This window comes from Lissotriton vulgaris, chromosome 3_1, assembly GCF_964263255.1.
Source record: "Lissotriton vulgaris chromosome 3_1, aLisVul1.2, whole genome shotgun sequence".
Taxonomy (NCBI): domain Eukaryota; kingdom Metazoa; phylum Chordata; class Amphibia; order Caudata; family Salamandridae; genus Lissotriton; species Lissotriton vulgaris.
The window spans coordinates 1,324,879,692-1,324,905,664 of record NC_141689.1 but is presented as its reverse complement, the minus strand read 5'-3'; the positions used below and the strand labels follow the sequence as shown (position 1 = coordinate 1,324,905,664).

General features: G+C 51.0%; 1 protein-coding gene across 3 annotated transcripts in view; it reads left to right on the top strand.

Annotated features, from left to right (window-relative positions):
• ERCC3 (ERCC excision repair 3, TFIIH core complex helicase subunit) overlaps positions 1 to 25,973 on the top strand; it is a 1,672,020-nt gene that overhangs the window by 720,094 nt on the left and 925,953 nt on the right. For all 3 annotated transcript variants that reach the window (XM_086961802.1, XM_086961803.1, XM_086961804.1), the window contains one exon: positions 12,921 to 13,235. In XM_086961802.1, the coding sequence (XP_086817928.1) occupies positions 12,921 to 13,235 (315 nt within the window). The remainder of the gene's footprint in view (positions 1 to 12,920; positions 13,236 to 25,973) is intronic.

Below are 25,973 nucleotides of genomic sequence, written 5' to 3'. Positions count from 1 at the left end.
TGACCCCAGAACAGATCCTGCCGAACGTTCTCTGCCCTGTCCGTTCAGCAGACAATTCGGAGAGTCTCTGTCGGATGGCCTGCGTCCCCTTCGAGTGGGGAGGAGTCTCCGGCATGTTGAAGGTGACGGTCCGAGATGATGCCCCCGTAGACTGCCTCCTGGGAAATCTGGAGAGTTCCCCGTGGGCCGCCGTAGAGAGGAGAGAGCACCTGGGGATGTTGGGCCTCCCGGACTGGGCGTGCGTAACCACCCGGTCCATGGCCGCCCGTGCCATCCCCCGACCCGAAGAACCTGAATGGCCGGCACCTCCTCCCCCGGTCGCTCCAGTAGAAGACACCGTCCGTGCCGACCCTCCAGAGCAAACCCCCGAAGGTCTCACCCAGCTCCAGGACCTTCCCGACCTGGCTCAGTGGCGTCAAGAAGGGGGGCCCACCCAAGAACAGTTTCGTCAAGAGCAGAAGACCTGTCCCTCCCTCGAGGGACTCCGCCAACAAGCCCTCGCCCAGAGCGCAGGGGATACCGGTGGAACCCATTGGGTCTATTGGGACAATGACCTGTTGTACAGCGAACAGAGAATCGCAGAGTTAGGGGCCAGTCGAGTACTGGTGGTGCCCCTCCGCTTTAGAGACTTTCTGCTAAACCTGGCCCACGATGTCCCCCTGGCTGGTCACCTGGGTCAGGACAAAACCTACAGTCGCCTGGTGACCCACTTTTTCTGGCCCAAGATGAGGAACGACGTACTCCAGCACTGCCGGTCTTGCCCCACGTGCCAGGCCAGCGGGAAGAGCGGCCGCAAGCTTAAAGCCCCTCTGCAACCTTTTCCAGTAGTCACCACCCCGTTCGAGAGGGTGGGAATAGACATTGTGGGGCCCCTGGACCCCCGTACAGCACAAGGACATCGGTTCATCCTGGTACTGGTGGACCACGCCACCCGCTACCCCGAGGCTGTTCCCCTGCGAACTGTGACAGCCCTGGTGGTTGGCCGGGCCTTGATGGGAATCTTCTCCCGGGTGGGCTTCCCCCGAGAAGTCGTCAGCGACCGAGGCACGAACTTTATTTCAAAATACATGAAATCCCTCTGGCAACAGTGTGGGGGTCACCTACCGATTCACGACCCCCTATCACCCTCAAGGAAACGGCCTAGTTGAGCGGTTCAACCGCACGCTCAAAGGGATGATTGGGGGGTTGGAAGAGCCCCTCCGTCGCCAGTGGGATGTGCTACTGCCGTGCCTCCTCTTTGCCTATCGAGAAGTTCCCCAGAAATCCCTCGGCTTCAGCCCGTTCGAACTCTTATATGGACACCCGGTGCGAGGGCCGCTCAGCCTAGTCAAAGAAGGTTGGGAAATGCCCCCTCTGAAGAACCCTCCAGATGTTTTCAAGTACCTCCTGACCCTACGCAACCAGACCAGACGGTTCAGAGAAATGGCTAAAGCGAACTTGGAGGCCAGCCAGGAAGACATGAAAAGGTGGTACGATCAAAATGCCTCCTCCATCGAATTTGAACCCGGCCAACAGGTATGGGTGATGTCTCCTACCGAACCCTGCGCCCTGCAAGACAAATGGACAGGGCCCTTCAAAGTGGTCGAGCGCAAGAGCCCTGTCACCTACCTCATCGATATGGAATCTTCACGGAACCCCCTCCGGGTCCTCCACGCCAATCGACTAAAGCCCCACTTTGTGCGCTCGGAGCTCAGCCTCCTGATGGCAACAGACAGCGGAACCGAAGAGGACTCCGAGCCACTCCCTGATCTCCTCCGGACTCGAGAGAAGGACGGCTCCGTGGACGGGGTCCGACTCTCGGAGGCCCTCACCCAGGAACAGCGTCAAGGCTGCCGAGACCTCCTACTGCAGTTTGCCGCTCTGTTCTCCCTCACCCCCGGGGTCACCCCCTGGTGCTCCCACGCTGTAGACACGGGAGACAGTCCCCCTGTCCGACATCGGGCCTACCGCGTACCAGATCGGGTACGGGCCTGCATCCAAGAGGAGGTGTCCAAGATGCTCACGCTCGGGGTCATCGAGCCCTCAGACAGCCCCTGGGCCAGCCCAGTGGTACTGGTCCCCAAAGCAGCCGCCCCCGGCGCCACTCCGGAGCTCCGGTTCTGCGTCGACTACCGGGGCCTCAATGCGGTCACCAGAACCGACGCACATCCCATTCCCCGAGCAGATGAACTAATCGACCGTATGGGAGCTGCCCGCTACCTCAGCATCTTCGACCTGACAGCGGGCTACTGGCAGATCGGTCTCACACCCCGAGCCCAAGAGCGATCTGCCTTCTCCACCCCTGATGGCCACTACCACTTCAAGGTCATGCCATTCGGCATGAAGAATGCTCCAGCAACATTCCAGCGGCTAGTAAATCAGGTCCTGGCGGGACTCGAAGAGTTCAGCGCCGCCTATCTGGACGATATCGCTGTGTACAGCCGCCACTGGTCCGACCACCTCAACCACCTCCGAGAGGTTCTGCAGGCCCTCCAACGAGCCGGCCTCACGATCAAGGCCAGCAAGTGCCAAATTGGCCAGGGGTCCGTGACCTACCTCGGGTACCAGGTGGGAAGCGGTCTGGTGGCCCCGCTGCAACTCAAAATCGCTGCCATCCAGTCCTGGCAGCCCCCCATCACCCAGACCGAGGTCCGCGCCTTCTTGGGGCTCACAGGCTACTACAGGCGGTTCGTGAGGGACTATGGCAGCATTGTGGGGCCCCTCACGGAGCTCACCTCCAAAAACCACCCAAAGAAGGTCAACTGGACCCCAGACTGTCAAGCGGCCTTCGAGAAGCTGAAGGCCGCTATGTGCACTGCCCCTGTGCTCCAGGCCCCCGACTACAGTCGGGAATTCATCGTCCAAACGGATGCCTCCGACCATGGCATTGGGGCAGTCCTCTCCCAGTTGAACCCCGAAGGACTTGACCAACCAGTGGCCTTCATCAGCAGACGTCTCCTGGCCCGAGAACAACGCTGGAGCACCATCGAGAGGGAGGCCTTCGCCGTAGTATGGGCCCTCAAGAAGCTCCGGCCCTATCTCTTCGGTACCCACTTCCGGGTGCAAACAGATCATCGGCCCCTGCAGTGGCTAATGCAGATGCGGGGGGAAAACCCAAAACTGTTGCGTTGGTCCATCTCCCTGCAGGGGATGGACTTCACCGTGGAACATCGACCTGGCCAAGACCACGCCAACGCAGATGGCCTGTCAAGATTTTTCCGCCTCGACGAGGAGAGTCCCCAAGAGGATGGGTGACTCTCCCCGCCTTCAGCTGGGGGGGACGCATGTTGGACAGGCCACGTGAAGGGCTTGCCTCCTCCCCACATGACAGGACCCGGGCCCCGGTCCTCCAGATGTTACCCACAAAAGCAACCCGCACCCCGTCCCATGCGGGACTCCTGCCGCGGACATCTCTGTATCATGGGGCCGAATTCCTTCCCGCTCCCTCGGCCGGCCCGGCCGCCATCTTGGACCCTGCACCACGAGGCCGCGTGGCCTCAGATCGACCCAAACCCTGGGCCTGGCCAGGCCCCGACATCCCGGCACCACCATCCACCCAGGAGGTGAACGGCCCACTTGGCAGGTTAATGGGAGAAAGAAGTATCGATGGCTCTCCCCCGCCAGGTGCCGATCGCACCCAGCTCCCCCGGGCGCTGGCTCCACCCCCCTGCTGGGTGTCTGGACTCCCTCATCCCGGACCTCCCGACCACCAAGTGCGAGGGTCCGGACATCAAAGGGCACCAGACCTATAACTGGGGCAGCTCCAGAGCAGGAAGGCAGTTGTATCCTGGAGTCGAGAGACGCAGTGAAGAACTCATCCTTGACGGACTACTGGCGCAGCCGTAGTCCTGCCTTGCGAACTATCGTCCTGCTTGCTGGGGCTGCCGCAACCTTTCTGCAACCTTCCTCGTCGTCGGGACCTGCTGGCGTGGCCGCGGACCGTTTGTAACCACCACCTTCATCGGGACCTGCTGGCTCCGCCGCGGACCGTCGCTACCTTCCACCATCCCGGGACCTGCTGGCTCCGCCGCGGCCCGATCATCTAGAACGCCGAGCTCGAGGATTGTGAGCTATTCCATCTACTAAATTGGTAACAAGACTGTCCGGCTACCCTTTTCCCAAATCAAGAGACTAGAACCGAGGGGACCCCTGAGTCCAGACCTCCTTGTACCATTCCACCGTACTTAAAGAATTACTTATAAAGAACGTTGAACCTTATCCTTGTGTGGTGTACATCTGTGGGGGGGAAGTTACTCGTCTGTACGATCGTTGGAGACGGCTCTCCCCGGAGACCTCTCCCCTTATTCTCGGCCGACCCTCCCGGTCCGTCTAACACCACTAGTGCACACCATGCCTACTTACCTCAAGGACACACCGGATGTGCTAAGAGTGATTCCTGACATTGCCTTCGATCGAGAGACTGATTATTTAGTCTCTCTCGATGTAGAGTCCTTGTACACTTCCATTCCCCAGGATACGACCCTAGATACCATCAGATCCATCCTGGAGGAATCGGAACTTGACTCCATCACCCCTGTACCCTTCATTATGGCTTTAGCCGCCATAGCCATGAAGGAGAACTTCTTTATGTATGAGGACAAGATATACCATCAGATCTCTGGGACTAGTATGGGCAGTATTTTTGCCCCTTCCCTAGCGAACCTGTATGTCCACATGTTCGAACAGACAACAGTATTGCACCCAACCAACCCATTCTTTCCATCTATAATTGGGTGGAAAAGATACATAGATGACATCTTAATGGTTTGGAGAGGTAACAAGGAATCTGTTCTTCTTTTCCATCAATGGCTTAAAAACCAGAACATCTTCTTGCGCTTTACCATCGAAATGAGCAAAGAAAGGGTTTCTTCCCTGGACCTCTCGATCTACACCACTGAGACTGGCTTAGAGAGCGAACTATATCGTAAGCCGATGGCAAGAAATTCTCTTCTGCTGTACGAAAGCCAGCACCCAAAGTCACTACGTGACAATCTGCCGTTTGGGCAGTTTCTTCGAGTACGACGGAACTACTCCACTCCAGAAACCTTTGCACGCCATGCAGGGGACCTATCTAAACAGTTGACCTCCGGACACTACCCCAGGAGGCTTGTTCAGCGTTCGTACAAACGAGCAGCCAATAATCATCGTGCAGCATTACTAGAGCCACGACCCGAGAAACCCCCTTTGGACCGCTTGACATTGGTCAGGACTTTTAACACCAAATCTAACTACATTCAAAAGATCATCAGACGACACTGGCGCATTCTAAACAGTGGTAATGACAACATTGAGTTTCCCTTATTTGCCTTCAAACGGTCTAGGAACCTCAGGGATCGTCTGATACATACTCGCCCGAAAGACATACCCTGAAGAGAGGTGGGCACTCTATGGGACCTGCCCCCGGTGATGGGGCACCATCCATGTGGGGTGTGTTCCGTCTGTCCTTTAACTTCCAAAATTACCAGTATTGATATCGGTACCGATCGGCCTTGGGAACTGAGACAGTTTTCCAACTGTAACAGTACCAACCTGATTCATCTCTTCACATGCCCTTGCAATGAACGCTATGTGGGCATGACCACAAGAAAGGTGCGTGTGAGGATGCAGGAACACAAAAGCACTTTCCGGTGCAAGAAAGACATCTCCAAATTGACCAAACATTTTATACTACATAACCACAGTGAAACAGACTTTAAGTGGCATGTCCTTGAAAAACCGTTCATTCCTTCACATGTGAGTGATATGTCCAAATTTCTGTTCCTAAAAGAACAGAAATGGGTTTTCAAATTGAGGACAGACAGACATGGACTGAATGATGATATACCCTGGTTCAACCTATCTTGAGCGTATATACAGTGATGGGCATGCTTTTGCTCCGATAAGGTTAGGTTACTGCATTCCTTCACGTCTGTAGGAATATGACTCGATATATTTGTTGTCATCAGATTTCTCTACAATGAAATGAGGAAGTTATATCTACTTTATGTAGGAACCCCAATTAATATTTGTGTTGTGACTGACTATACTTGAGTTCTCTGAAAGTTCTCACACTTCGCAGGGCTAAAATCATACTGAATGCACTTCCACTTAGGGAAATACAGGCTTGAACTACTCAAATCAGACGTATGACGTCATTCGGTAGTTCTTTGTATGCTCTCGCGAGATTACGCGATGTAAATAAAACACAATTCACTAGCTTGTCCTTTTCCTCTGTGTTTGCAATCTAAATACACACAGCGCCGCATGAATCACCCTGTCTCGCGAGACTACGCGAATGAGCAACATCGCGACTCGAGTTCACAGCGAGCCTATAGCGAGGTCCGAACCCGACTTAAAATACTTAAAATACATAAAATCATCCATAATTACCAACTGATATGAGGCATTCTTCCCTGCACAGTGGTTCCTTTTAGCCCCTCCTCTATAGCTCACGGATTGGTGGTGAGAGATAGGACTGGATCATTAAAATAGGAGTGATGTTCAGAGCCCAGTGCCTGACTCAGTCACTGACTGAGACATCGACGGACAGGTAGGAACACATCTCTAATGGGCTGATTTGTACAACTTGGCTCTGCTTTCTCCATCTTCAGTAACTAACAGATGTAGGGAGTCTGGGCAGAGATTACAAAGTGGACCCTTTCTTTCCCCCTTCTCTTTCTCTATTTCTTTCTTCGTCAAATTTTTTTAGACTAGATATGTTTATGTGGGTAATCTTGCTGTACCACTTTTTCATAAAACATGGTGAAACGTTAATGCTACAGTTAATGCCAGAGTGGCTGTGAGGTTTTTTTAGGCACTGGTTGCTCTATGCTAGTTAATTCTGCGAGCAGAATACTATGTGGCCCCTTGGATCATGAATGGACAGAGCAGATCAGAGACTAGTCTCTCTGCCCATGGTAGTCACGGGGTCGGTTCTTGTTCTTGCAGAGCGGGGTCTCACACATCCTGAGCCAGGTCCAGGAAGAGGTGAGGTCTATTCCCCGGACACACTGGGTGAGTAATTAATTTGTATAGATTTGCGAACTATGTATGATTCTAACAGACCATGGTAGCTGAGTGGGGCTCACTTGACTGTTCGTCTTCAACAGATACTACTAAAACACCAGGTGCCGAAGAGAGGATTCTAGACAGCTGAAGGAATATTATATCCTTTACGGTTGTTGGTTCACTTGTGTGTTTTTTATATTATTTTTCACACATTTAGTCACCTATAGGCAGTAGCATTAATATAGAACAGAGGCCCTGAAGAAAGCCTTGGTCATTTTCCTTTATAGGCTGAAACATGTTGGCCCGATGCAGCTATTTGTGTGTACTGCGATTATTGTGATGCACTGTTCTTGTTTTTAACCGGAAGGGGCTTACGTTTATAAAATAGGTCTCTGTTAAGTTCCCTATCCTTTTTTAATCACCACTTATATTATTTTTTGCACTGCACCTTCCCATCATATCAACACCATGTGGTATAACCGAGTGATTGTGGGTCGTCACCCCAAACCGACCATCAGGGTATGCTGGTTGTCTCAATGATCAAGAGACACAATACCCCGGTAGGATTACCAGATGAGAATATTGATCGATACAAGACATTGATGGGAATCCTCAGTAAGGTTGACTGACAATCGCTGGTGTGTCACATTCTGGTGATATGGTCTGTTAGTTGAATTTGTTTTACCTCCATGGCCCCAGTTGAAGTTCCCTCCTGCCCCTTCCTTGTGTGTCTTGGTACCCTCCTGTGTTCCTTGCTGCTGCCTGTATTCTCTTCTGTCCTCAGCTACTGACTGTCCTCTCCCCATGCATCCTATCAGTGTTCCTTCCCACCATGTCTGTCCCACTGCCCCATGTGTCTATTCCCAATTTGTATCTCTTTGCACCCCTTCTTCGACCTTTGTATCCCTTCTTGTTCCACCTTGCTTTACTGCCTCCCCCATTCAGTCTTCTTGCGTCATCTGTTTTACTTCCTGCCTCACTCATATCACTCCCTGCATCCCCTGTATGTATTCTGCCCTGCTCCTTGTGCACGCCCCTCCACTCTTCCACCTTTGCATGTCCTTGTGGTGAAATGCATGCCCTGGGTACCATTAGGCCATTAAATGCCCACACCCTCTCTGCCTCTTAAGCTAGTTCCTTGGTGCTCCCATATTTGTGAAACTCCTTCCTTCCTCCGGGGTCACCCGCTAACTACCATCTCGGTGTTGACAGCACTCTGAAAACCATTAACAGTGTTGAAGCGAGAGCCGCCCACAGGGGTGCACGACCAGGCACCGCTCAGCAGCTCGTGGAGAGAGCTGCATGGAGTAGGGTCTAAAAGCTAGCAATATTCAATGTAGAGTGTTGGAGGAGAAGCAATGAGACACCAGAAGACAACATATACATTTAGAAAGCTATAAAAACTCAGCAGCGCGTAGGAATAGAGGGCGGCCCTTACTACTGAACTTAATAGAAGAAAAGATACAATACAAAGAAGCAGGATAAAAGAATACATATAACTTGTAATTCATATATGAAAGCAAAAAAATATATATATAATGTACAAAGTCTTTCTGTAGGAAAAATAAACTGTGGAACCATGCGTTGGTGTTAGTGCTGAAGCCTAATCTCTTGGCCTTTTCCATCATGGGATCTTTAGTGGTATTCATAAACAATGAGTAGCTCTGTAGGAAGGGGGATACCTGACTATGGTTACCCCAGATTTTTTGCCTAGTGTTTAGCTGGTTTTCGACTTAGTTGACCTGTGATCCTGTGAATCCGGGCACCAGGCTATCTGCTCTCTCTGTAAAATGGACTCCATGTACTTTAGGTACATCTCCAATTGGATATTGGGTCACCTTATGAGCCCCTGTGCAGTGTACTATAGGTACCCAGGGCATAGGTGCATCCAAGGCCTACCAGGAGCTGCAACATATCTTTTGCCACCCCTGGCTGGCCATCCAAACTGACACAACTGGCTGATCAGCTGGGGCAAGGTTGTGTAATCATCCCTTGCTTAGATATAGTATTCCTAGATCTAACCTTATATCTAGACACATATACACCTATAAATCACTCCTATAGCAGGCCTTAACAATCCTGGAGGCAGAGTGCTTGGTTTTATGTGAGATGAGGCTCTAGCATGAGCTGAGCCTGTCTGCAGCTTTCGGAACCATGTCCTTATAGCTGTTCTAGGATATAGCCATACCATATACTCTTAAGTGCATTATGAACCTCGCGGTTAAATGCCAACTCTGGTTTGGCTTTATCAAAACATGTTGTGTAAGGTGTCATACGCTTTGGAATACTACCCCCTCGCCAGTTCTGGCGACTGGGTTAGCATTCCACCCTTCTAGAGGGAGAAGACATCATGTTCCTACTAATCCCAGTTAAAGTTAACCAGAGCCTCAGCATTACAAAATGATTGCTGCTGCCACAGACACAAGTCTGACCTCCTGCTGCTGGAAGTCCTTCCAGCGAGGGAGGCTTGGACAATAGGTTTCCTGTCTTGGGAGGTGCTAGCACCACCCCAGACAGGCTCTAGTGTATTCGGGCAGGGAGGGCTGAATGAAACGAGAAACTGCCTGGGGCACACAAGGTGTCCCATGCATAGTCCAGTTCAAACCGGTGCTGGGGCACTCCAGCCCCAGCTCTGGTGTGAAACTGGACAAAGGGAAAAGGGTGAAACCACCCCTTTCTCTGGTCCCACCCATAGGAGGGACCTAGTAGGTAATCCAGCTCCTAGATTTGGTATATAGGTAGGAGCTGAGTCCCAAGATTTTAGATTTATCCTGACTGAAACTTGAAACGAAACTCTGAACCTTCGACGTTCTACTTGAAGATAGAAGACTGAAGAATCTCCCTTGTGGTCAAGGAGTGACCACCATGCACAAGCAAGCACCATAAAGCGATCAACGGTTTGCTTTGTCGTCGCTCCCGCCGGAGCCCGAACACAGAGCCTGACAAGACCCGGACTTCCAGACTTCCTTCAGCCCGATCCACAGCAAAGCTGAGACCCGTGGGACCGGCCATCTTGGAAAGCCAGCAAATTGCTTTCCGTGCAACTTCTGAGGCACCCTCGAGGTTGTGCATTGGGGATTGAGAAGCCCCAGCCCCGAGCATCATCTGCACCAAAGATCATCCCTCCACACTCCACGAGTGCTGCGTGGGGCCCTTCTGCATTTTCCTGCTCGACGCGTCTGTCCGGTCATTTGCCCGTTGGCTAGTGGCCTCTGTGACGACAAAATCGTGAATCTACGCCGCTGGTCTGGTTGCTCCAGACTGGCCCTTGCTCCCCTGAAAAGGAGCAGCCCATCAGACCTTGCTGGTCTGATTAAGAAGCCATCTTCGATTCCGGCGTGGGTTGCCTTAGCTAAGGCTTGTTAACTCCAATCCGGAAGCCGACACCGCCGACAGCGAGAGCCTTCGTGGGACAGTCCGTGCCTGACTCTTGGTCGTCGTCGGCGCCTCCTGGTCCACGTGGCTGCAAAGACAAGCTTCACGACATCACCTGATTGTTTCGCGACATCGCCTGGGTCCTTCCTGGTCACTGGCTAGTGACCCAGACTCTGTCCCCTCTGCTTTCAGGTACTCTTCTTCCTCGATCCGCCCTTGGATCCAACCGGAAACTTCTCTCCTGGTCGCCTGCAGCATCTTTCTCCAAGGCTCCATAGGATTCAGCGACGAAACCCGACACACTTTAACACCTATGCACCCGCTTCCTGTGGGTGAGGTAACGCGAGTACTCCGGTGCTCCTGTGGGTAATAACTATCCTAGTGTCTAACTTTCAAGTAGCTTTCTCCTAGTCCATCCGGAAGTGACCTAAAAGAACTCGTTTCCAATTCTTTCGTTCCCATTTAAACTCTATGGTAACTTGCATGTGTGTAAAGACACTGCACACGCCTCCCGTGGGCCTCCTACTTCCTATCCTTTGGTAGTACAGTGTAGCCCCAGCGATGCCCTAGGCCTATCCTTTGTTCGTGACGTGGCTCTTATACCACTATTTTAATACATGGTTTGAAGTGCCCTTAGGGCTCTACTTTATTTTGTGCAATGTATTGTATGATAGTTAAGTTACTTGTTATGTGCTTGTACCTCTGATCTCATAAAGAGCTCAGAGGGGTTGTTTAGAAATAAATGCATATATATTTTATATATATCCTGTGTGGTGTCATTTCATTTGATATTCAAGGGGTTATATATGGTAAAACAGCTGGCTTTACATGCCCTCTGAAGTTTTAGCCTAAGACTGCTTTGTCCATGCTATCTCTAGAATGGCTGGTCTATAAGGTAGACTTTACAACCATCACCATAAGGGTAGTTTGGACTGATACAGGGTGCCCACTAGAATAGTGGACATCACATATCAGGCCAACTTCTCACATTCCACCTATGTGTGGGGCACGGAACACTTTAAAAGTGACATCATTTGAAAAATGTAGGCCTAGTCAAAGGCATATTAACTTTAAAAAAAAAAAAGCCAATTAAAGACTCTCACCTACAATGTAGAGACGGCATCTTCCAAGCTTTCGTAGTGATCCGTTTTTTTAGCCAAAACATTTAGAAAGTGGGGTAAAAAACTGCACTGCGCCTTTTAAGCCTCAAGGCTGATTCTCCAGTCTCAAAGGGCTTTGGTATTGCAGTTGATTGGCAGGTCAGGCTTTCACTTTACAGTTGGGATTATTGAACACTTAGCTTGCCATTTGCTTCTTAAATGTATCTAACTTTGGTTTTTCATTTATTTTTATTTTTTACAGAGTTTTATTTAGCGCAAACGTGACCCGATTCGGGTATCAGAGCGCTTTACATAGCACCAGTTGCATTACATGAAGACACATCCATTTTTGTTAGGCACGGGGAGATTAAGTGATTTGCCCAGAATCACAGGATGTTCAGCGTCATTGCCGAGACTCTAACCCAGTTCCACAGATTCGAGGCCGACCACCCTAGCCGTTAGGCCAACTCCTGGTTCAATATTGACCAATGTTGTCCATCTTTGGCTTCCATTAGTGTAATCAGGCTTTCTGCTTTTATTTACCACAAGTAGATGCCATGCCTTTGGTGCTTGTCAATTGCCTCCAATTTAAGAAACTCTCAAGAAATTATCCCCATGCCTTGGGTGTCCTGTGCTTTCCTGACAACCACACTGTTCATGACCGGCGAATATGTAAGAAAACGTACTGCAGAGCGGCCATGTCTGGACATCATTCTGTAATAATAGGGAACATTCCAGACCTTCATTCTCAACTGGGGTTCTCAGTTAAAAAAACCAGGGTTTCTTTTGCTTATACCTCCGTGTTTTCTAATGCCGATGTTTACCCTTCTTGAGGAAAGAGCAAAGGAAAGTCAAAGGGAACACTGGTCACTCCATGTCCACTGTTCCCTTTGAATGTCGAATTGTGTGAAATAAAAGTTGAAGAAACTGAGAACACCAGTGTTGCCATCACAATTCTGCATTTGGGCACTCCAAGTCAGTATGTCAGATGTTAAAAATCAGATACTCTCCCTTTCGACACAGAGACCCACAATTATTGAACGCGTGCTTTCAAAAACGAGTATTAAATTCAGACCCCAGGGTAGGGGTACATGACACGGTCATCTCACTCGAATGGATGTCTGATAGAAACAAGCATTTGCGATGCAACAGGTCTCGCATTTACGCGAGTTTGAGCTATTTGCAGAAAATGACAATGCCTTTTAATTATGTTATTGAAACATAAATAAAAGGCATTATCATTTACAATGCCAATAGCTTAAACTCGCGTAAATGCGAGACCTATTGCATTGCAAATGCTTGGTCTTTCCAGGTCATGAAAGACAGCCAAAGAAAAAACACATTTGAGATGCGAGACCTATTTCGTTGCAAATGCTTGATCTTTCCAGGTCATGAAAGACAGCCAAAGAAAAAACACATTTGAGATGACTGCCTGCTTGTAGGTTTCGGTTTCTCACAATGTTGTTTCTTATCCAACAGGTGCCGGGAAGTCTCTGGTAGGGGTTACAGCTGCATGCACTGTGAGGAAACGGTGCCTGATTCTCGGGAATTCTGCAGTCTCTGTGGAGCAGTGGAAGGCCCAGTTCAAAATGTGGTCAACTGTTGACGATAGCCAGATCTGTAGGTTCACCTCAGAAGCCAAAGAGAAGCCCATTGGCTGCTCCATTACTATTAGCACTTACTCAATGTTGGGACATACTACCAAGAGATCGTGGGAGGCTGAGCAAGTGATGGATTGGCTAAAACGTCAAGAGTGGGGATTGATGATCCTTGACGAAGTGCACACAATACCAGGTATCAACTTTGTTCTATATGGTATATCCTTATTTCGTATTAGACTAATGTTTTCCCGTATTACTTCTTTCTCTTCTCGACCTGCCTTTGTCATTACTTTCCTTCCGACTGCTAATCATCCTCTTGTTGCCATTTCCCTCCTGTCTTATTGTGTCATTTTGTTTGCCATGGCTTTTTTTTCGTGTTCCTGTTCCTTAGCTTCTACCTTCTCTTCTCAATCCCTTTCTCTACTATTCTTTTTTTTTTTGCCTCTCTTCTAATCATGTTCTATTATTTATCTCATGTATTTGGCTCTCCTTCACTGTCCTATCTCACTAACTATGATACCACCTTGCTATCACCAATGGAATGAATGCTCTTTTCATCTTCAAATTAGATTGTAGCCAGCACTGTCAGATTGATTGTGCTTAAAGAACAGTTCTGTCGCCTCAAATTCTTTTTAGGTGCCACTTTTTCCTCTGTCAACCTCTTCTGATTTCACAAATGATATCAATTAATGGTCATTTTTTTAATTGGACATAGAAATTAGTTTTCATGACACTTCCAATCACTCAGCTTAACAGTATCATTGCCATAAATGATTCGCCTCACTTTTTCACTTAGATATACTTCATAAATGAAGCCCTTTATTGGTTCAAACTAAGCCTGTCCTAGACAAAATAGAAAGAAATCTAGGGCCCTGATTTAGATTTCGGCGGGCGGGTTACCCCGTCACAAGGGTGACGGATATCCTGTCAGCCGAAATATAAATCCCATTATATCCTATTATATTTATATTTCGGCGGATGGGATATCCTTCACTGTTGGGACTGAGTATCCCATCCGCTGAGGTCTAAATCGGGCCCTTGGTGTACGTTGGTTGCTTCCTCTTCAAGTTCCTGCCCTGCCATGATGTTAGTCTTAGAAACATTAGTTCCTGTATTTAAAACAGCAATTCATGTTCCTATATTAAAGAATTTTCTCTTTCCCGTCCTATGTTCATTATAGTTTGTCTGGCCGCTGCATGGAATTGAGAACAAACATCTGACGATGCAGTTGTAGATTGCTGACTCCAGTGCACTGTTAAATAGATATAATAAAAACATTGAGAACGATTGCAGACCTAACTCAAAATCTCCCTGAGAATATCAGAAGAGAGAAAATTATTTTGGTGCAAGAGCAGAAAATTAAGTTTAATCCAGACCGCAATAACACCAACTGTGCAAGCAGGGCTCCATTCATCAGCTATTGTAACCGCTTCAAGTGGATGTCCATGCCGTCATGGCGCTACATGCAGACAGCATTCTAAATTACAGGACACTCCATAGTAGAAGTTAAAACTTGCAGGAGGCATTTGTTAAACCTCCTGACACACCCCCTCCCTTTGCAAAGGAAAAACAAAGGCACTCACTAAAAAAAATATACTACAGAGAAACAATTGATTTCCAGAAGGGTTCTTGAACACATAATGTGCATAGTGTCTGAAAGGGATAATCTTCTCTCAGAATTCCCTGGTATCCCCCCCCCCCCCCACACACACTCCTACTGCCCTGCCGTTTTAAAACCATAACCTGCCGTAATAGTTCCTTCCCAGGATAGGTCAACATTGGACCCCTCATCCAAACTAAGTTAAATAAAATATATATCTGCTGACCAGTTCCATCTCCCACCACCCCCAACCGACAAGTACTTCTCATGCTCTGTAACCTTTCTCTGAATGTCTATGTTTTGGTTGTGCCTTTCATATAATATTAACTAGAGCGACCCTTGCTCATTTGATTGTTTTCACACATTAGCTGATGAATTTATGACAAAGTGTATTGTCTTGTGTGTTCTCTCTCTCCTAAGTTGTGAAATATTTGATTGTGGTGTATTCATTTTTACATTAGTCATTGTTAAATTGTCTTACTCTTTACACATTTTTAATAGATTGATATCGGAACTGTTTATAAAAGTACACCTGCTTTTATTAAATTTATATTTTTGTATATGATTTATGATCTTGTGGCGCTATATACTCTTGTTGGTGATGCCATATGTTTGTAAAAGTGAGCAGGTATGACCAGTGAAGTGTGTGGTGATTGTGATAAGTGAGTGCTTGTGGTTGAGGTAAGGCTGGAAGCCAAAGCGAATACTTGCAGATTTAATATTCTATTGGGCTGTCGTTGAGATTTGCCAGCACGACTCCTCGCTCCCTGTCTTGTTGTGCACGATAGTGCAAAGGGCGTCCAGGTTGCACTCCCTTAATTTTTAAGCTTACTGTAACGTTGCTTTTAAGATCCAGTTCTTCTGTCTCTGGGGAAGATCCACTCAGTCCCAATCTTCTTGAGACTCCAAAGAAGCTGGTTATAGTGTCAGTCAAAACCTGTAGCTTAACAGGGAATACAGGGCGAATTTGATTCCTATTTCATGTAGCCTATGTTTACCCTCAATGAAGGACACTCTCCGTTGGTGAACAGCTGTGGGTAATCCAGGAATACTATCACTTTCTTGTATTCCACTGCAGTCTTTTCTTTTTCTTGTGCTTCTAGTATGATATAGTCTTTTTTTCTTTATAATGGAGAAGTCGAGCTACTAATGGTCTGAGAGGAGCACTATGTGGGGACATCCTGCTGGAACTCGATGGGCTATTTCAAATGCGAAGAAAGGAGCTAGTCCCTCTGGCACCCCTAATATTTTTTTCCAGCCCTCCAAGAACATGGTCTTGCATTCCCGTTCTGCTATCTTGGACAGGCTTAGTGTCCTGATGTTATCCCTTCAAGCATGACCCTCCGCATCTTTCAACACAAAATGCCAGAAAACGGGTGCTCTCAGTCAAGTCTTTCAGCTAATCCTAGATGTCCTCAGTACTGGTTTGAGGTCAGAAACTAAGTTTTCAGTTTTGCTAATACACTCTGCCAATTTCCATTGGTTATATCGAGTTGGGCCAATGTCCATTGCAATGTGGATTTTATTCCCTTGTGCTGCACCCTTGAAGCCACTAAAATAGAGTCCAACTTATCATCCTTGTTAAGGCACTACAGTACAGATGGAGGCAAGGATGCTAATGTAATGTTTTTGAACCCTGAATATTGCACATCACATGTAGTCGCCTTCATTTTAAGTATTTCCCCATTGTAAAGGGATTGTTCCTGTCCAGTGATCTGTATCAAGTTCCTGATAGGGCATTTGGGTCGTTGTTGGGCTAAATGGGCCAGGTCCCCTGCTACAGTCCGATGTCTACCCCTTTATGGTGTGTAGTTGGCTTGTACAAGATCCCGCTTTCTCTTCTTATTGTTTTGATATCTGACAATCATGAGAACAAATGGCAATTAACCCTAACATTCAGGCTCCTTCCCCCTCTTCCTTGATGGAGAGCACAACACAGCCAGATTTTAGAACCCATTTCTTTATTTTGCTGGTGCACAAGTCTGCCACAAAATCTCAGTTACTTATTTATTTATTTGAAAAGTTTTATAAAGCGCGAACATGACCCTTGTGGGTATCAGAGCGCTGTACACAGAGGCAGAAGCATGCATGAACTCAAAACAGTTGAGGTCAACATTATAAAACAACAAGGAGTAAACAATCAAAGTCAGATACCGGGTAGAAGGCCCTATTAGTTCAATTTCTCATATAGTGCAAAATATGTCCCATAACATTCAGTAAAACAATCACATAGTGGCTCGTCACAGCATAGAGTAAATGACAAATCTGTAATCGACCCAAGAAGTATTCTTCTATTATAGTTCCGTAAGGGCCCTAGAGTAAAATACCAGTTTAGCATCCAATCAAAAATACATAGCGAAAAATACGTTGGGATGAATGTCAAATCTGTCAACAAGGGGACTAGAGAAAGAGTACATGATGATGCAGTTAATGTCCACTCAGGAAAAGCCATTTGGCCTGTTTCTTGAAATAGGCAGTGGAGGGATTGGTTCTCATCTCCGTAGGAAGAGCATTCCAAATTCTAGGTGCAAGGCCGGAGAAAGCTCGTTTGTATGTACTTTTCTTTTTGAATTTAGGAGGTTTCAAGAGTAGTGTGGACATACTTAAGTTCCGACCGGAGCCAGAAAGAACAAGCTTGTTAGCCAGATAGGCCGAAGTGTTGAAATGCAGGGCTTTGTGTGAGGCAAGCTATTTTGAAAGAGATCCTGGCTTCAATAGACAACCAGTTGAGCTGCAAAAGGTCAGGTGTGATGCAATTGTGTTTTTTGGAGCCTGTGATGAGCCTAGCTGATGTATCGATCGTGGCTCTGATAGGGGCCAAGCTCGCTTTAGGAAGCTCTGCAAGGGTCATCAGGCCATATACCAGTCGTGATATCACCAGGGATTGTATTGCAGGCTGTAAGTCTTCTGGCGGAAGGAAAGGCTTGATGTTCTTAATTGTCTTAATATGAAAGTTGGTGCCCCTAATGGTGGTGCTGATGTGAGTTTGCATATTAAGGTATTTGTCCAAGGTAATGCCCAGTGATTTAGCGGAATCAACCACATGAGAGGTGCAGTTAAGGGCTGAGAGTTGTTATAGCCATTTCCGGATCGGTGCAGAGTGGTTCTGTGTGGCAATCAGCAGGAATTCAGTTTTGAGGGTATAAAACAAAAGATGGTTCGGGGCGAACTATTGTTGAGTTTGCAAGAGAGCCTCAGTTAAGGTCTTAATGTCCTCCAGAGAGGAGATCTTCAGGTACAGTTGCGTGTCCGCGTACATGTGGTATTGAATTTGAGAATTGTTCAGAATGACAGTGAGAGGTTCCATATAGAGGTTAAAGAGCTTGGGCGAGAGTGCGGATCCTTGCAGAACTCCAATCCTGACCGGGGTACTGGATGCGAGGGACTGGTTGAATTTAATCCTTTGAGTGCTGTTGGACAGGCCACCTGAAGGGCCGCTCTTCCCCCGGCCCGACCCGGCCCGAGCCCGGTCACACATATGCCACACACCACCACTGCACGTTCTCCGTCCCCTCAGGGACCCCTGCCCTCGAACATATCGACCTCGTGGGCCCGATCCACTGCTGGCCCACGCGCCCAACCTGGGCGCCATCTTGGACACCCCACCACGAGGCCGCCTGGCCCCCGATCGACCTCAACCTTGGGCCTAGCCAGGCCTCAGACATCCCGGCACCACCATCCACCCAGGAGGTGAGCGGGCTACTTGGCAAGTCAATGGGAGAAAGAGGTGTCGATGGCTCTCCCTCGCCGAGTGCCGCTCATCCATCGCCTCCCCGGGCGCTGGCTCCACCCCCCTGCTGGGTGTCTGAACTCCCTCATCCCGGACCTCCCGATCCCCAAGTGCGAGGGTCCGGACATCAAAGATCACCAGCCCTATAACTGGGGCAGCTCCAGAGCAGGAAGGCAGTTGTATCTTGGAGTCGAGAGACGCAAAGAAGAACTCATCCTTGACGGACTACTGGCGCTGCCGTAGCTCTGCCTCGTGCACCATCGTCGTACCTGCTGGCGCTGCCGCAACCTTCGTAACCTTCGTATCCGTCATCGTCGTCGGGACCTGCTGGCGTGGCCGCGTACCGTTTGTAACCATCATCTTCATCGGGACCTGCTGGCTCGCCGCGGACCGTCGTTTCCTTCATCCATCTCGGGACCTGCTGGCTCCGCCGCGGCCCGATCATCTAGAACACCGAGCTCGAGGATTGAGAGCTATTTCCATCTTTTGGTAACCAAGACTGTCCCGCTACCCTTTCCCCAAACCAGAGACCAGAATCGAGGGGACCCCTGAGTCCAGACCTCCTTGTACCATTTTATCGTACTTAAAGAATTGCCTATAAAATCTCGTTGAACCTTACCCTTGTGTGGTGTCCGTCTGTGGGGGGGAAGTTACTTGTCTGTACGATCGCTGGAGCCGGCTCTCCCTGGAGACCGCTCCCCTTATCCTCGGCCGACCCTCCCGGTCCGTCTAACATTGGTGGCCAGCGGCGCGATCCGAATCACCGCATAATCGTACAGACAGTAGCTCACCCCACGACGAAATCACGATGACAACTAAAGAAAGCGGATCCACCGAGAAATTCCAGATGGAGAAATTGGACGAGTACAACCATCGTGAACTAAAACAATTCTGCATCGAACTAGGTATCGCTACCACCGGACTAAGTACCAAAGACGATTTCAAGCATGCCCTAGAATCTTGGGCAGAAACCGGGGTTGCCGGAACCCCCGATCGAAGCATCGCAGCAAAAACCACCATGGCCCCTGAAGAGCAAAGAACGGGTCTCTCGCAAGACGAGATCCAGGAACGAGAAAAAACCCGACTACACGAGCTAGAAATGGCTCGGCTCAAAATGGACGTTGAACTTAAGTTGGCCGAACAGAAAATAAACTTAGAGCACCTGCGTCTCCGAGAAGAAAGAGAGGAGAAACAGAGACAAAGGGAGCTCGAGGAAAAGAAACTGGCATATGAACACGAGCGACGACTAGCTGAGATTGATTTACGCAAGCAGAATAAAGAAGTGGGGGTGTCCGAGCAACCCCACACCCCAGGGACAGCGGAGAAAAAGGTACACATCCCCAAGGATGTCGTTCGAGAATACTTCCGAGAGGACGACATCCAGCAATGGTTTAAGGCCTACGAAATCGCTATGACTGCACACCGGATCGATAGAAACGACTGGGGAGCCGGCCTATGGGGGAGATTCCTCAATGAGGGCCGCGACACCCTGCTACAGCTCCCGGACCACCAGATGACCTCCTATGACCATATGAAAGCTGCCCTCCTCACCCGCTATGGCCTCACACCCGAAATGTACCGTCAGAGGTTCCGAGACTGCACCCGCATCCCGGGTACAACTTGGGTGGACTATGTGACCTACTTTAGCCGAGCCTTCGAGGGCTGGATCAAAGGAAGCAAGGTTACAACCTACGAACAACTGTTCAATCTCATGGTATGGGAGCACCTATCGAACAATTGCTTTATTGAACTCCGCCAGCACCTCCTCGACAGCAAGTTAACCGATCCCCGGCAGCTCGCAGCCGAAGCTGACTGATGGGAAATCACCAGAGTGGGCCGGAATGGGTCCTACGAACAGAACCGGAACAACAATGGTCAGCACCGTCCCCGAGGAGGAGGAGGCCAAGGACGCGGAAGAGACAACGCTCCGGTCGCCCCCGCTACCAGCACCACCCCCCCGGCCAACCGGGGCAGCACCCCGGCGCGACCGGGATACCGAGCCAATGTTACGTGCCATCGATGCCAACGAGTCGGCCACTATGCAAACGACCCAAATTGCCCACAGTACCAGAGCCCGAGACCCCGCCAGGTGGCTGCTGCTGCCCTGGGGGAAGAACAGATCTCCGAGGAGCAAGAAGAATATGAGCAAGAGCATCAAGAATGGGAGCCAGCCGCCATGGCTCTAGCCTGCTTAGGGGGGAAAGACATGGTCCCGCGGGTCCCCCTACCCGCTAACACCCAGAAGTACAGCCAATGGGTGAGCATCAATGGACACCGGGCCGAAGCCCTTCGTGACACCGGGGCCAGTATAACAGCCGTCCGCTGTCACCTGGTGACCCCAGAACAGTATCTACCAAACATTCTCTGCCCTGTACGTTCCGCCGATAACTCGGAAAGTCTGTGTCGGATGGCCTGCGTCCCTTTCGAATGGGGAGGGGTCTCCGGCATGTTGAAAGTCACGGTCCGGGACGATGCCCCCGTAGACTGCCTCCTGGGGAATGACCTTGAAAGCTCTCCGTGGGCAGCCGTAGAACGAAGGGAACACCTGGGGATGTTAGGCGTCCCGGACTGGGCGTGTGTCACCACCCGGTCCATGGCCGCGCGTGCCAACCCCCGACCAGAGGAACCCGAATGGCCGGCGCCACCGCCCCCGGTCGCTCCAGCCGAAACCACCGACCGTGACGTCCCCCCAGAATCAGCTCAACCTCCAGACCTCGCTAACCTCGACCAGTGGCCTCAAGAGGGGGGGCCCACGCAAGAACAATTTCACCAAGAACAAAAGACCTGCCCCTCCCTCGAGGGACTCCGCCAGCAAGCGCTCGCCCAAAGCGCAGGGGATACTTCCGGAACCCACTGGATCTACTGGGACAATGATCTGCTGTACAGTGAGCAAAGAATCGCGGAACTGGGGGCCAGCCGAGTGCTAGTGGTGCCCCTCCGTTTTAGAGACTTTCTGCTAAACCTGGCCCACGATGTCCCCCTGGCGGGACACCTGGGTCAAGATAAAACCTACAGTCGTCTGGTAACCCACTTCTTCTGGCCCAAAATGAGGAACGATGTACACCAGCATTGCCGATCTTGCCCCACGTGCCAAGCCAGTGGAAAGAGCGGCCGCAAACTAAAAGCCCCCCTGCAACCTTTTCCCGTGGTCACCACCCCGTTCGAGAGGGTCGGGATAGACATTGTGGGGCCCCTGGACCCACGTACAAAACAAGGCCATCGGTTCATCCTGGTGCTAGTGGACCACGCCACCCGCTACCCCGAGGCTGTTCCCCTGCGAACTGTGACAACCCCGGTAGTCGGCCGGGCTCTGATGGGGATCTTCTCCCGTGTGGGCTTCCCCGGAGAAGTCGTCAGCGACAGGGGCACAAACTTTATTTCGAAATATATGAAGTCCCTCTGGCAACAGTGCGGGGTCACCTACCGATTCACGACCCCCTATCACCCTCAAGGAAACGGACTCGTTGAGCGGTTCAATCGCACACTCAAAGGGATGATCGGGGGGTTGGAAGAGCCCCTCCGTCGCCAGTGGGATGTGCTGCTGCCGTGCCTCCTCTTCGCATATTGAGAGGTCCCCCAGAAGTCCCTCGGCTTCAGCCCGTTTGAACTGCTGTATGGACACCCAGTACGAGGGCCCCTCAGCCTAGTCAAGGAAGGCTGGGAGATGCCCCCTCTAAAAAACCCACCAGATGTCTTCAGGTACCTCCTAACCCTCCGCAACCAGACCCGGCGGTTCAGAGAGCTGGCAAAAGCCAACCTGGAGGCCAGTCAAGAGGACATGAAAAAGTGGTATGACCGGAATGCCTCCTCCATCGAATTTGAGCCTGGGCAACAGGTATGGGTGATGTCCCCCACCGAACCCTGCGCCCTGCAAGACAAATGGACGGGGCCCTTCAAAGTAGTCGAGCGCAAGGGTCCTGCCACCTATCTCATCGACATGGAATCTTCCCGGAACCCCCTCCGGGTCCTCCACCCTAACAGACTGAAACCCCACTTTGTGCGTTCAGAACTCAGTCTCCTGATGGCCACAGACAATGGGGCTGAAGAGGACTCCGAGCCCCTCCCTGATCTCCTACGGACTAGGGAGAAAGACGGCTCCGTGGATGGGGTCCGACTCTCGGAGGCCCTCACCCGGGAACAACGCCAGGAGTGTCGAGCCCTTCTGGTGCAATTCGCCAGCCTGTTCTCCCTGACCCCCGGTGTCTCTCCCTGGTGTGTGCACGATGTGGACACGGGGGACAGCCCCCCTATCCGCCACCGGGCCTACCGCGTGCCAGATCGGGTACGGGCCTGCATCCAGGAAGAAGTAACCAAAATGCTCACGCTCGGAGTCATCGAGCCCTCAGACAGCCCCTGGGCCAGCCCTGTGGTACTGGTCCCCAAAGCAGCCGCCCCCGGCACCACACCGGAACTCCGGTTCTGCGTCGACTACCGGGGCTTGAATGCGGTCACCAGAACAGACGCACATCCCATCCCCCGGGCAGATGAACTAATCGACCGCATGGGGGCTGCCCGCTACCTCAGTATTTTCGACCTGACGGCGGGCTACTGGCAGATCGGCCTCACACCCCGGGCACAAGAACGTTCTGCTTTTTCCACCCCCGATGGCCATTACCATTTCAAGGTCATGCCCTTCGGCATGAAAAATGCTCCAGCAACATTTCAGCGGCTCGTCAATCAGGTCCTGGCGGGGCTCGAAGGGTTCAGCGCCGCCTACCTAGACGACATCGCTGTATACAGCCACCATTGGCCTGAGCACCTCCACCACCTCCGAGCAGTGCTACAAGCCCTTCAGCGCGCTGGCCTCACGATCAAGGCCAGCAAATGTCAAATTGGCCAAGGGTCTGTAACCTACCTCGGGCACCAGGTGGGAAGCGGCCTGGTGGCCCCTCTGCAGCTCAAAATTGCCGCCATCCAGTCCTGGCAGCCTCCCATCACCCAGACCGAGGTACGAGCCTTCCTGGGCCTCACGGGCTATTACCGAAGGTTCGTGAAAGACTATGGTACCATAGTGGGGCCCCTCACGGAACTCACGTCCAAAAATCAACCCAAGAAAGTCAACTGGACCCCAGATTGCCAAACAGCATTCGAACAATTGAAAGCCGCCATGTGCTCCGCCCCTGTGCTCCAGGCCCCCGACTACAGCCGGGAGTTCGTCGTCCAGACGGATGCCTCCGACCATGGCATTGGGGCAGTCCTGTCTCAAATGAACACCGAAGGCCTTGATCAGCCAGTGGCCTTCATCAGCAGACGGCTCCTACCACGAGAACAACGCTGGAGCACCATAGAGAGGGAGGCCTTCGCTGTGGTATGGGCCCTCAAAAAACTCCGGCCCTACCTCTTTGGCACACACTTTCGGGTGCAGACCGACCATCGACCCCTGCAGTGGCTGATGCAGATGCGGGGGGAAAACCCGAAGTTACTACGCTGGTCCATCTCCCTCCAAGGGATGGACTTCACTGTTGAACACCGGCCTGGGCCAGATCACGCCAACGCGGATGGCCTGTCCCGGTTTTTCCGCCTCGACGAGGAGAGTCCCCAAGAGGATGGGTGACTCTCCCCGCCTTCAGCTGGGGGGGACGCATGTTGGACAGGCCACCTGAAGGGCCGCTCTCCCCCCGGCCCGACCCGGCCCGAGCCCGGTCACACATATGCCACACACCACCACTGCACGTTCTCCGTCCCCTCAGGGACCCCTGCCCTCGAACATATCGACCTCGTGGGCCCGATCCACTGCTGGCCCACGCGCCCAACCTGGGCGCCATCTTGGACACCCCACCACGAGGCCGCCTGGCCCCCGATCGACCTCAACCTTGGGCCTAGCCAGGCCTCAGACATCCCGGCACCACCATCCACCCAGGAGGTGAGCGGGCTACTTGGCAAGTCAATGGGAGAAAGAGGTGTCGATGGCTCTCCCTCGCCGAGTGCCGCTCATCCATCGCCTCCCCGGGCGCTGGCTCCACCCCCCTGCTGGGTGTCTGAACTCCCTCATCCCGGACCTCCCGATCCCCAAGTGCGAGGGTCCGGACATCAAAGATCACCAGCCCTATAACTGGGGCAGCTCCAGAGCAGGAAGGCAGTTGTATCTTGGAGTCGAGAGACGCAAAGAAGAACTCATCCTTGACGGACTACTGGCGCTGCCGTAGCTCTGCCTCGTGCACCATCGTCGTACCTGCTGGCGCTGCCGCAACCTTCGTAACCTTCGTATCCGTCATCGTCGTCGGGACCTGCTGGCGTGGCCGCGGACCGTTTGTAACCATCATCTTCATCGGGACCTGCTGGCTCGCCGCGGACCGTCGTTTCCTTCATCCATCTCGGGACCTGCTGGCTCCGCCGCGGCCCGATCATCTAGAACGCCGAGCTCGAGGATTGAGAGCTATTTCCATCTTTTGGTAACCAAGACTGTCCCGCTACCCTTTCCCCAAACCAGAGACCAGAATCGAGGGGACCCCTGAGTCCAGACCTCCTTGTACCATTTTATCGTACTTAAAGAATTGCCTATAAAATCTCGTTGAACCTTACCCTTGTGTGGTGTCCGTCTGTGGGGGGGAAGTTACTTGTCTGTACGATCGCTGGAGCCGGCTCTCCCTGGAGACCGCTCCCCTTATCCTCGGCCGACCCTCCCGGTCCGTCTAACAAGTGCGGTTATGTAGGAAAGAGGCAAACCACTTTAGGACCGTCCCCGAGAGACCCATCCTAAGTTGAAGAAGTTTAATCAAGTTTTCATATTTGATGGTACTGAATGCAGAAGACCGGTCCAGAAGGATCAGAAGACAGGGGGCATTTTGATCTAGGGATTTCAGAGCGTCATCCACAATGTGAGTTAAAGCCGTTTCAGTACTATGCCCTGCTCTGATACCGGATTGATTAAAGGTCAAGTAGTTGAAATTTCTCTATATGGTTGCATAGCTGCTTGTGGACTCCTTTCTCCAAGAGTTTGACTAATGTCATGATGTTCGTGATCGGTCGGAAATTGTTAGGATCAGATAAATCCGAGTTGGGCTTCTTAAGGATGGGAGTTATTTGCCCAATTTTGAGACAATCAGGGATGCTCCCTTGAGGGAGCGATTCATGAATGATCCTCGACCAAAGCGGTAGAACGGGCGAGTTGAGGTCTTTAAGAAATTTTGTCGGCAGAGGATCATTGAAGTGGTTGGCCGGATTTGAGTCCTGTATCCATCTCAGAGCATGACATTCAGACTCTGTGCCTACTACTGACCCCCGCACACTCACTCTGCAGGCACCTTCAGCCTCTCCTGGGCCAATTATTTTCATTCGCCAACTGAGTCCTTCCAGGCGGCCCGCACTGCAGTGCTCTGTCGAGGCACAATGTGGATGAGGGGTGAGGATTATAATCCACTCTAGTTCCTCCTCTCTGGGCACCTTATGTCAATATAAACACCCCCCCCCCCATTCCTCTATCACCAGTTGATTTCATCAGTCAGTTTATGGTACTGGTAGCCCCCATCTTGCTTTCATAACCCCCTTTATTGTTTGCCCCCAGCTGCTGATAGGGGTCCATTTCGCCACACAATCACCAAGAATTAATTTGAAAGGCTTTTGTGTACTTTACAGAAAAGGATGATTGGGTGATGCCCCAC